Source organism: Hyaena hyaena, unplaced genomic scaffold (genome assembly GCF_003009895.1).
Source record: "Hyaena hyaena isolate Hyena2069 unplaced genomic scaffold, ASM300989v1 scaffold_88, whole genome shotgun sequence".
NCBI classification, from domain to species: Eukaryota; Metazoa; Chordata; class Mammalia; order Carnivora; family Hyaenidae; genus Hyaena; species Hyaena hyaena.
This window is the reverse complement of record NW_024080720.1, coordinates 3022782-3034448: the sequence shown is the minus strand read 5'-3', so window position 1 is coordinate 3034448 and position 11667 is coordinate 3022782. Positions and strand designations below refer to the sequence as shown.

Below are 11667 nucleotides of genomic sequence, written 5' to 3'. Positions count from 1 at the left end.
TCCTCTGCCTCTCGCCCTGGCTCCTGCCCCGCTTAACAGTGGTTCCCAAGGCGCTGTCCTCCTCCCGCGTGCCCCTGTCACAGTCCTTGGGCCACCTCCTCGGTCCTCGTGGCTCCTAACTGATGTGGTGATGCCGGGGACGTCTAAACCATTTCGTCCCAGCAAAACACTTCCTCCCCTGGATGTGTGTTTCAGCACGCATAACCGGTTCTTCCTTCTGTGCGGACTCTTGAATTCCACCCACCCTGTCATGCAAGCGGGAAACTGTAGGGTTATGTTGTGTTCCCTTTTATTTTATCCTCAGCCTCCCATGGCTGCTTGGTTAGCAAGTCCTGTGATTCTCTGTGACTTGTCTTTCGAAGTCCTCACCCTCGCCTCATCTCTGCCCCCTCTACCTGATTGCCTCTCACCTGGATGGGGCGTCACCTCCTGGGCTTCATTTCCTGCCTCCGAGCTCCTTCCTGTCCATCCTGCCTCAAACCTGGTCACCAGAGTTGGTTTTCTGGAATACAGATAGATGCTGGCATCCTCCTGCTGGGGGAAAAAAAATCATAGCTTAGCAGTTCTCAACAGGGGCCAGAATTACAGTCCTGGGGATATTTGGAAATACACTGAGACATTTTGGGTTGCCATAGGGATCGGGAGACCCTACTGGCATTTAGAGGTTGGGGACCAAGATGCTGAACATTCTTGAGTGCATAGGGAGATAATTCCACACCGGAAGTGACCCCTAATGCCAGAGGTGCCTCTTTTGAGGGGCGCTGGCTGGCTCCATCTCTGGGGATTGAAAGTCTAAGCTCTTCATGGGCAAGAGGAGCCCTTTGTCATCCGATCGTGTTTCCCCTCATCCAGTCCCATTGTCTCCTGCTTCTGCCCATCACACTGTCCATCTCTGTCCTTCACGTTGCTGTGTCCTGTCCATCCCTTTGCCTTATTAAACAAGTATTTATCAAACACCCACTATGTACAGGTGCTGGAGATAATAAAATGAATAAGATGTGGCCTCCACCTTAAATGTGCTCACATAAAATGACATGCCACACAAAGTACGCACAGCCTATTACGGGAGGACCGAGAACGGGCATCACAGGAGAAGAGGTAGTCAGGGGAGGCTCCCCAGAGGAGGTGGTAGCCCAGCCATACAGGAAGGCAGTGAGTGGCAGGTGACTGGCACGTTCTAGGCAGCAGGATGCAAAGGCGCCTGGCCGTCATTTCTAAAACTTGATGCCTTGGGCTTCCTTCTCCAACCTCGAACAACAGGTGCCAACAACAGGCCTCTGAGGCTGTCAGCGCTGTGCACATGGGTGGGAGCTGTCACCATGGAAACATAGAAGATGGTGACCCCAGAGGTGACATATTGTAGGGAAAAATGACAGTCTCTAGGGCTCTGAAACACACAGGAGGAGCCTCCCAAGGGCCCTATGCACGTGAGGAGGCAAGAACTGGAGAGGTGGCCTCAGTGCATGACGTTGGTGTGCAGAGTGGGTGCTGCGCCTCATGTGGGTTCCGGAGCGGCTGCCTTCTGTGCCGTGGGCAGGCGTTTTGTCCATTTTGACTTCAGAGCTTTTTTAATGAACCCCTGATGATTAAAAGGGGGTGGGTGCTGTTCATGCCTAGGAAGTGCTTAGCTGGGTGTGTGGAGGCGCGTGGCATTGGCGGGCAGCACCCGCATCCGGGAGTGCAGGGCCGAACAGGCGGAATGTCCTCATCTGTGTACGTCGGGACGCAGGACTGTTGTGGCTCTCGGGCCAGGGTGTGGGGACCACAGCTGTGCATAGCCGGGAACTTGAATGCGATTTGTCAGAGTGGACTCCTCTCTTCATGATTTTTTTGGTTCAGATCTCCAGAGTTGCACAAAGTATATTTCTCTGGATTATTGCACTTATCCTGGATTTAATTCCAGGATAAAGGCAGCATGACTGAAGTGTAAGAACTACCCTCATTATGACAAGGCATACTGCCCGTTTTCTCCTGTCTTCCGGATCTGGAATTGTAGAAGCTTCAAATGTCCCCTTGTGGGGCAGGGAAAGCCTGATATTTACTTACTTGAAAATAACTTGGGAGGATGAGAGGTGGGTAAATATAGTTGTTATTTATTTTTATTTTTTTATTTTAAAGTTTATTTATTTTTGACAGAGAGACAGAGACAGAGCATAAGCTGGGGAGGGGCAGACAGAGAGGGAGACAGAATCCGAAGCAGGCTCCAGGCTTGAGCTGTCAGCACAGAGCCCGATGCAGGGCTCAAATTCATGAACTGCGAAATCATGACCCAAGCTAAAGTTAGACGCTTAACCAACTGAGCCACCCAGGCACCCCAATTGTTTATTTTTAAATTTCAATATACTGTTTTGAATAGGCTGCATATTTACATGGTCAAAACCCAGAAGATATAGAAAAACATAAAGTGAGATCTCTCCCCATCCCGTTCCCCGGGCACCCTGCTGCTCTCCAGAATGGCCAGCATTAGTAGTTCTCTTTCGAGAGAGATTGTCCACAATATGAGCAAATGCAGTAAGTGTATCACACGGAGCCCTTTAAGGCAGGACAGGCAGGTGACATGTCAAGGCACAGCAAGGCCGTGCAAGGCAGACCCTGCGTTTTTGACATGACAGCCCTGTCCACTGGGGAGCCAGAATCATGGGGAGCATTGCCACATTGGGTGCGTTTTTTAAAATGTTTATTTATTTTTGAGAGGGGGAGGGGAGGTGCAGAGATAGAGGGGGACAAAGGATCCAAAGCAGGCTCTGTTCTGACAGCGGAGAGATCGATGTGGGTGGGGCTCGAACTCATGAACCATGAGATCGTGACCTAAGCCCAAGTTGGACACGTAACCAACTGAGCCCCCCAGGTGCCCCTGAATGCAATTTTTGTTTGCAGTCTGTGTGCTGTAACCAGCCCACTTGTACTTGACCAGCCCCTTCTACCCATATTCTCAGATGAACTGCCAAGTAGTGGTGGAAAGAAACTAAACTGGGTCTCAGGCCGTGGGCACAGAAGTCTGACTCTGCTGCCCCTCACTGGGTTGCCCGGCCAGCCTACCTGACCACCAGGCCTTCAGGTCCCTGAACAGTACAATTAGAACATAAATCGGATGATTCTTATAGTCATTTCCAGCTGAAAAACAAATCTCTGATACGAAAACGCATGGCTTTGTGATTCAGTATGTTAAAACAACTTTTCCAGATGTTTAGCCAGGTATTTTTATACTTAACTAAAGCTGAGTCCTTATGATTACAGCCAGATTAAGAGCCAGTTTAAGAATGAGTATTCTAGGGGCCCCTGGGTGGCTCAGTTGGTTAAGTGTCCGACTTCAGCTCAGGTCATGATCTCACGGTTCGGGGTTCAAGCCCCACGTCGGGCTCTGTGTTGACAGCCAGCTCAGAGCCTGGATGGAGCCTGCCTTCAGATTCTGTATCTCCCTCTCTCTCTGACCCTTCCCTGCTCACACTCGCTCTCTTGGAAATAAATAAAACATTTTTTTAAAAAAAGAAAAAAGAATGAGTATTCTAGCAAACGTTCTTGAAATTGAGCATTTTCTTGTACTTACTTGTTACGATAATCAAAGAGCAAGGTCTGATTATGTTCCCAGTGCTTCGGACACAGTATGCACTTGATTAATTAGTAAGAGCAGTTAACAGCTACCCCAGCAATAATACTAGCAGCCAGTGCTTACTGAGCACGCAGCACATGCTAGGTACTGGACATTGAAGATCTCCTCAGATGGACAGACAGCCCTAGGACACCCATGCAGTTATCATGCCTCTGTGTCATCCAGGTGTGAGCACATGGACACAGAGGTTAAGTCACACAGCTCACGTGTTTGAGACCAGCACCCGAGCCCAGACAGTCGGTCTCTTACCTGTGTGGTTCCCCCAGAGGACAAATCACTCGATGATGACCTGAAGCTGGTCCTCGAGAATGGGTGTCAGTACTAATGAAAACAACACATTTGTCTTCTGCCTTCCAGAGAAAACTCCCTCTGACGGCTCTCGCTCAGAACATGCAAGAAGCTTCGACTCAACTGGAAGACTCTCTGCTGGGGTAGGAGCCGGCTGCTTTCAGGGAGAGAGCCCCATGCCCTGTGCTCAGCGGGAGCGGGTGGGCGGGTGGTGTGCACAGCAGCCATCAGTGCGACTGGGGGACCGTGAGCGTGACGGCGCAGTCTCCGTGGGAAGAAGTGGGGTCTGGGCCACTGGATGGGAGACAGTCTTCCTTTTAGGAGGAGCAACTCTGGCGTTGGATGATTGCAAGGGCCGCTGGCCGAAGTGATTGGTAGGGTCATTATTTATTCCCCTGAGCCTGGGTTGTAAAGAACACATCCCTTCCCTGAGCAGTCCCTTCCAGCCCTTGAGAGTCACCTCCTTTAAGGGTAGTCACCATGATATCAGTGGTGCTTGTTTCAAAATCGTGTGTTTTCTGAACTATTTGGATTTTTTTTTTTTTGCAGTAAGCATGTGTTCTATAAATAATTTTTAAATCTAATCATGAAGTTGTTTTTACTGTAAGAAGGCAGGTTAAGCCTTCTCCCTGCTTCTATGTGAGGCTGGGGGCCTTTGATCCCATCTGCTCTCTCTGCTATACCGTGCACTTTGCTTCCCGGCTGCCATGGACTTTCTGCTCCGCAGCTCCCCTTCCAGGGGCCTGTTATCCTCCATGCCCTACGGTGCGCCCCGTGTCTTTTTTATTTTACAGTTTCTTTATTTTGAGAGAGAGAGAGAGAGAGCACAAGTGAGGAAGGGGCAGAGAGAGAGAGAGAGAGAGGAAATCCCAAGTGGGTTCCACCCTATCAGTGGAGAGCCTGATACCCGGCTCGAACTCAGGAACTGAGATCATGACCTGAGCCAAAACCAAGAGTCAGATGCATAACTGACCGAGCCACCCTGGCACCCCCTACCTTTGTTCTTTGCAGGATGATGGTTTCCCCCTACTCTCCACCCTTCCTCCGTCCCGTCCGTGCTCCTGTATTTGGGACTAATGGTCTTGGGAAGAGGGTACACGTGCTGGTGCTCTTCCCGGCTTAGGGAGGGAGTCCCTGCTCTGCGCTAGCACTGTGCTACGTGTTTTCCATGTACTCACTGATTCAGTCCTCCAAACAACCTACACTCTACCTCCCATTGAGGCAGTTGACAAACAGAGAGGGTGAGTCAGTTGCCTGAGACCCCACAGCAGGTGACTAGCAAAGCCTGTATTCAAACCCAGGTAGCATGGGGTGCCAGGCATCATGTTCTGCATGACAGCACCATGGCCACCTCACGCCAGCACCACACACATTGCTCATTTTGAAAGGACCCCTGGATGGGGCACCTGGTTGGCTCATTCAGTTAAGCATCCGACTTCGGCTCAGGTCATAATCTCACGTTTTGGGGTTCGAGCCCTGCATCAGGCTCTGTGTGGGCAGCTAGCTCAGAGCCTGGAGCCTGCTTCAGATTCTGTGTCTCCCTCTCTCTCTGACCCTCCCCTGCTCACGCTGTCTCTCTCTCTCTCTCTCTTCTCTCTCTCAGAAATAAATAAAACATTAAAAAATTTTTTTAAATAAAAAATTAAATAAAAGGACCCCTGGAGGGGTGCCTGGGTGGCTCAGTCGGTTGAGCATCCAACTTCAGCTCAGGTCATGATCTCATGGCTTGTGGGTTTGAGCCCCACGTCGGGCTCTGTGCTGACAGCTCGGAGCCTGGAGCCTGCTTCAGATTCTGTGTCTCCCTCTCTCTCTGACACTCCCCTGTTCATGCTGTGTCTCTCTCTGTCTCAAAAATAAATTTAAAAAAACATTTAAAAAAATTTAAAAGGACCCCTGGAGCTCTTGAGGGGCAGGGTGAGGAGGAGGGAGTGGGGAGGAGAACGGGAGGGACAGAGTCAGAGCAGTCGTATCATTTGCACGCGTCCTTGGTGTGACATCAACTCCATGCTCCCAGGAAAACAAAAGGAAACGTGGCTTTCCTGCAATGCTTCCCTTGAGCTCAGCCCTGTCCCTAGTGGAGAAGCAGCACTTGCACTAACAGCGGAGAATCCCTGCCTCAGCGGGCCTCACTGACAGATGTAAAACAGCACATAGCAAACTGTACATGTGATTCTAAAGAATTTCAGGGTGCTTTGGGGAACGTTTGGTTTTCCCCTGACCTGAGAAGCCAGTCCTAGAGTGATCACCTCACTGGTCACACACACCCACAAAGTGTACCTGAGAGTGCCTTTTTCACTTTAGTGCACAAATTGGGGGACTCACATTTTAGGCGATGCCCCAGACTTGCCACGTTTTTAAGGTTCTCCTATGTAGCGTGTTCCCATCATGTAGAGAACTGGCCGGTGTGGTATCAGGTACCTGATTTAATGAGCGTATGCTTGTTGTGGGGGTATCTTGTGTTTTTAAAGGAAGCTGCTGGAGATGTGTGGTGATGCTGAGAACCAACTGGCTCTAGAACTTTCTCAGCATGAAGTCTTTGTTGAGAGAGAGATTGTGGAACCTCTCTGCGTCATCGCAGAGGTGAGTGCTTCGGGCAGTGTGGGCCGGGAGTGGGCCTCAGTGAATGGTTCCTTTGGGTCTACAGTGTTCATGATAATAATTGGTGACTTTGACAGGCTTCTTTTTTAGAAATAAGGGGAATCACCTGAGGGTACAAAATCCTATGCCTAAGAGAAAAAAATGTAAATAAATATTGCCTTTTCAGATGTTAAGTTAAAAACCCCAAAGCTTACCCTACTCGGTATGTGGTATGTTCTTTCTAGATGGATATTCCCAACATCCAGAAACAGAGGAAACAGCTCGCTAAATTGGTGTTAGACTGGGATTCGGTCCGAGCCAGGTAAGGTACGGATGAGAGGAAGACCACTGAGTAGACAAAATGCAGGTTTCCAGATTCACGCACTTGACCCACAGGCCAAGCCGTGCCCTCTTACGCCTGCCTGGAGGGCCCGTTCTTCCAAGCATGGCGGTGGAATGATGTTAGAACGTCCTGTCCTAGGACAGTAGAGTGTGGGAACAAACAGGTCTGTGACGTTAGCACTTCCTGAGGGTCCTGACACGTCCAAACCCCATGTGGTTATGGTACTTTCGTGATCGGATGCTGTGCTCAAAGGGGAGAAACTCCCCGTAAAACTAACCATCACAGCGGGCTGCCAACCATGGCTTGCTGCTGGATGACAGTGTGTGGCACTTCATGGCAGAACTCCAGCCCAGCTCTGTCCTTGAGGGCTTTGTATCAGTGACATAGGTGACTTTCTCCTCAGATGAGGGTGGGGAATATGGAGGCAGCCTCCGCCCACCCTGACCTTTCTCATGCTTTATCATAAGAGTTGGCAAACTTTCTATAAAGGGCCAGATAGTAAGTATTTTCAGTGTTGCAACCTGGATGGTCTCCTTTTCAGCTCTGCTGTTGTAGCGTAAAAAGAGCCCTGGACTATAAGTAAATGAAAGCCTGGCCATGTTACAATAAAACTTTATTTAGAAAAAAAAAAAGGTGCCTTTGTTGACTGACCCCTGTTTTGTTAGCTCTCAGTTTTTCTTCATTTAATTTTTTTTAATTACCACAGTATAACTGATGTGTGATGTATTGATTTCAGGTACATAACATAGATTCCACAGTTCTGTACATCACTCTGCTCATCACGATAAGTGAGGTCACCGTCTGTCACCATACGGTGTCCTTACAATATTATTGCCTGTACTCCCTCTGCTATACTTGGCATCTCCAGGACGTATTTATTTTGTGACTTAAATCTCACTGCAGTCCTGTGAAGCAGGGGTGACCGTTTCTCTTTGGCAAAGATGGAGATATAGCTGTCATTTTCTAAGCCTCTGCCTGTCACATGCTTTTATTACAGATTTAGAACATCTATAGCAACACAATAGTGCAGCGTTTCCTCATTCCTGAGATGCCACTGACTATCGTGCACCACTGATAATAAGTCCTGGGGGGGTGGGGAGAAACGTTAACTGTCCATTAAATGTATAGATCACCTGTTAAGACACGTTGTGATGTAAGATGTGTTGAAGTGATGGGGGGGGGGGGGCGGGGGTGTGCATCTAGGAAGTAACGCATGGTAAAAATAATTGCCACCACTCACCGGACGCTTGCCACGTGCCAGGTGTGGGGCTATGTACGTGGTGTTGTCAGCTCCTCTGACTCTTCCTCCAGTCCCTGTTCGTTTGCTCATTCATGTCCTGGACAGATCTCGATTGGGTGCATCCTGTGTGTCCGACTCTGTGCTGGGGCCTAAATTGAGAGGCCCCCTCAGTGAGGACTGGAGAGGGAACAGGGCCTCTGTTCTCTTGGGAAGAGACTTCTTTTCTAGATGAGGGAGGAAGCTGCACGGCTTGTCTACATGGCTTGCATCATGCGCTGTTGTGTGCACAGCTGTGAGGAGAGTCCCCGAGCCAGGACCAGGAGCGGAGGCCCCCCTGAGGTGGATTTTGCTGGAGACAAGGAAGAATGTTCTAATGGTTCATTAAGCAGGGCCGCCATGCCCCTCCCCGGAGTTGGTTGAGTGACACCACAGGTGGTTCTGTGCCAGAAATTTTATGTCTACGGTACATGTATCCCGGAGGGGATTTCAACACTGATTCTTGATCTGCGTTCACAGTCCTGTTCACCTAACTAATCACAGCAGGTATCAGGGAAACAAACAGTCGAGTATTTCATCTGTACTTATCCCTGTGGCTTCTCCCTGGAGGAAAATGATAATAGCAAATGACTAATTACTACTTAATTCCTAAGGAGGAGTCCCTAATAGAGCAGACATCGTGTGCACATACGTGCATGTGCATGTGAGTTTGTTCTCTCCTTGATTCCTTATCACCAAGTGTTTGTTATCATAGTTTTACAGATGAGATTACTGAGGCTCAGAGAGGTGAAGTCATTGCCCACGGTCACACAGCTGGTGTGGGAGAGCCAGGCCTCAAACCTGAGCACGTCAGACTCCCAGGTCCACGCTCTGTCCATGCCATGGCATCGCCAGATTTGCTTAGGCAGACTTGCCGAAGGCTGGCTCCAGAGGGGTGCCTCCCCTCAGGAACTGGAAAGAGGGCAGTACCATTTTGGGGGCAGTGTGGCAGCTGGGAAGCTCGATAAGTTGCTAGCACGGGTTTTCATGCGGCATCTCTGTAATATCTGTGTCTACATTTAAATTGCGTCCACAACAGCAGACATAGTCCATATTCGAACAGAAGGTCAAAGCACACGGGAAAACCAAATAGAAGTTGTTTTAGATTATTACCCCTCCCCACCCACGCACCCGCCTACTCTTGCTGTGGTATAATTTCTGTTTTTTCAGTCCTTCTGACTTCATGTAAAGGAAATGTAAGTATTCCACCTTACGCCTCAGACTTGCTGTGCATTTTGTCTTTGGAATATTCATTCTCAACAGATGTTTTTAGTTCTACGTGTGCTTTCCTAGCTGCATGACCAAAGTTCCAGGCTTTACTTGCTGGAAGTAATGACAGATGAGGAGGCAGCAGGACTGGTTCCCAGGGCCACAGGAACATTCCAGATCAAAGCAGGAAAGGTGCCATGATCCGACACTGCAGGAAAGGGGGTTCACGGCATGGTTTCCAGCAGTGGGGCGTGTACGGCACAAGATTATCCTCAGAGCAGACAGCTGCTCCCTGGCCTGCGAGAGTCCCGTCATGGTGGGGAGTCCATGTCCCCTGCTTGCTCCCTCCATCCCTAGAGGATAAACTCATAAGAGGCTGGCGTCCTAGGGACTCCTACCAATCCCCGGGAGAATCAGTTTTGGGGGAAGAGTCTGTCTCCCTTAGGGCCTTGAGTCCGTGCAGCCACAGCTCTCAGATGCCGGTCGCCCCCATGTTTTACAGGTGGAACCAAGCTCACAAATCTTCTGGAACCAACTTCCAGGGGCTTCCATCAAAAATAGACACCCTAAAGGAAGAGATGGATGATGCTGGAAATAAAGTAGAGCAGTGCAAGGTATCAGACCCCCCTCCCCCATTCATGTGTACTTGCATCAGTCTGCTTTTTGCAAATGACCGATGAAAGGCCAAATGTTGCGGGTCATATAGTGCTTTGCACAAGTCCTATCAGAACACTCTGAATGATATGAAAGGTGGCTTCTAGCTTCTTTTGCCTTCTTTCTTTATTTTCCAAGACTCTGTATTACTTTATAATAAGAATAAAACAGTCTTTTAAAAAATTTAAGTGGGGAGCACCTGGGTGGCTCAGTTGGTAAGCGTCTGACTTCAGCTCAGGTCATGATCTTCCGGTGCATGGGTTTGAGCCCCACATCATGCTGTGCGCTGACAGCTCAGAGCCTGGAGCCTGTTTCAGATTCTGTGTCTCCCTCTCTCCCTGCCCCTGCCCCACTTGCTCTTTGTCTCTCTTTCTCTCTCAAAAACAAACAGTAAGAAAAAACTTTAAGTGGGGTTTTTTTTAATGACAAAAATGTCTGAGCTTGCTTAAAATAAGAAATAGGTATTTAAAAAAAACAACCATATAGTTACAACAGTGCACTGTTGGGGTACCTGGCTGGTTCAGTCGGTGGAGTGTGCAACTCTTGATCTCAGGGTTGTGAGTTCAAGCCCCATATTGGGTGTAGAGATTACTTAAAAATAAAATATTTTTTTAAAATGCACAACAGGCACAAAAATAAATCTGTGGAATAGCATAGGTTTTCTAGAATCAGTGCTATTAAACAGGGGGATATATAGTAAAAGGGTTATCATATACCCATAGAGAAGGAAAGAACTATTTTTTAAATGTTGCTGGGACAATTGTTTTGTAATTTGGGAGAAATATAATTTTTTATCTCATAAAATAAATTTCAGGTTAGATTGTTAAGTGATCTCATTCTCTATGAAGATAGATCTTTATTCCAAATATTATTTGAGGTGGTAAAGAAACAGGTCTTTGGTGAGACTTATGGTCATTGACCTAGGCTTTTGTTCCTCTTATTATTCAGCATTTTTCCAAAAATGGTCTCTATTCTATTAGATAATGTTGGGACTGTTACATTTTAGTTTGTCCAGGTCATGCTATAATTCATTCTTCAAGATAATGAACTTTAAGATCAGTTAACTGCAGTAAAATGAGTTGTTTAAAATAATGTAGTGGGTGAGAATTAAAACTGAACTTACAAAGTCATGCCATAGCCTTTGCATTTGAAAAGGTGACCTTCAGATAAATGCTTCTGAACATGGTCTCCTCTTGGCTTATTCCCATTCAGAAGAGTTACAGCTTTGCTCCTGTGTCTTTTATGTAACATCCCTCATACCCATTCTAACCTTTTTGGCTACTTATCAGACATAAACTTGGCAGAGGTCTTGGGAGTCTGAACTGGTGCATTATGGGCTGATGTGTCTTCTTTCCACTTCCATGCCAGAGCTTCTCAATTCAGATGGTGAAAACTTGTTGAAATATCTTTTGTCTCTCTCTGTATGCTAACTTTTGGGTAATTTCCTGAGATCTAAATTCTGTTTCTCTGATTTTCTCTCTAGCTAGGTCTCATCTGCTGTATAATTAATCAACATTGAATTTGGAATTTAACTTACCACATTTTTCCATTCACATGTCTTCAAGTCAGCCTTTCTTAATAGTGTGGTATTGTTCTCTAGTGCCTGTTTCTTTTTTAATGCCTTTAATCATTTTATATTTGCTTATTGCAACAGTCTTTGGTAATTGTTTCCTCAGTGAGAGTGGTGGGAGTGTGCCTCATGGCAGATTG

General features: G+C 47.8%; 1 protein-coding gene across 2 annotated transcripts in view; it reads left to right on the top strand.

Moving 5' to 3' along the window:
* ARHGAP17 (Rho GTPase activating protein 17) overlaps nt 1–11667 on the top strand; it is an 85665-nt gene that overhangs the window by 37775 nt on the left and 36223 nt on the right. For both annotated transcript variants that reach the window (XM_039234377.1, XM_039234378.1), the window contains exons 4-7: nt 3968–4041; nt 6367–6478; nt 6721–6797; nt 9806–9917. In XM_039234377.1, the coding sequence (XP_039090308.1) occupies nt 3968–4041; nt 6367–6478; nt 6721–6797; nt 9806–9917 (375 nt within the window). The remainder of the gene's footprint in view (nt 1–3967; nt 4042–6366; nt 6479–6720; nt 6798–9805; nt 9918–11667) is intronic.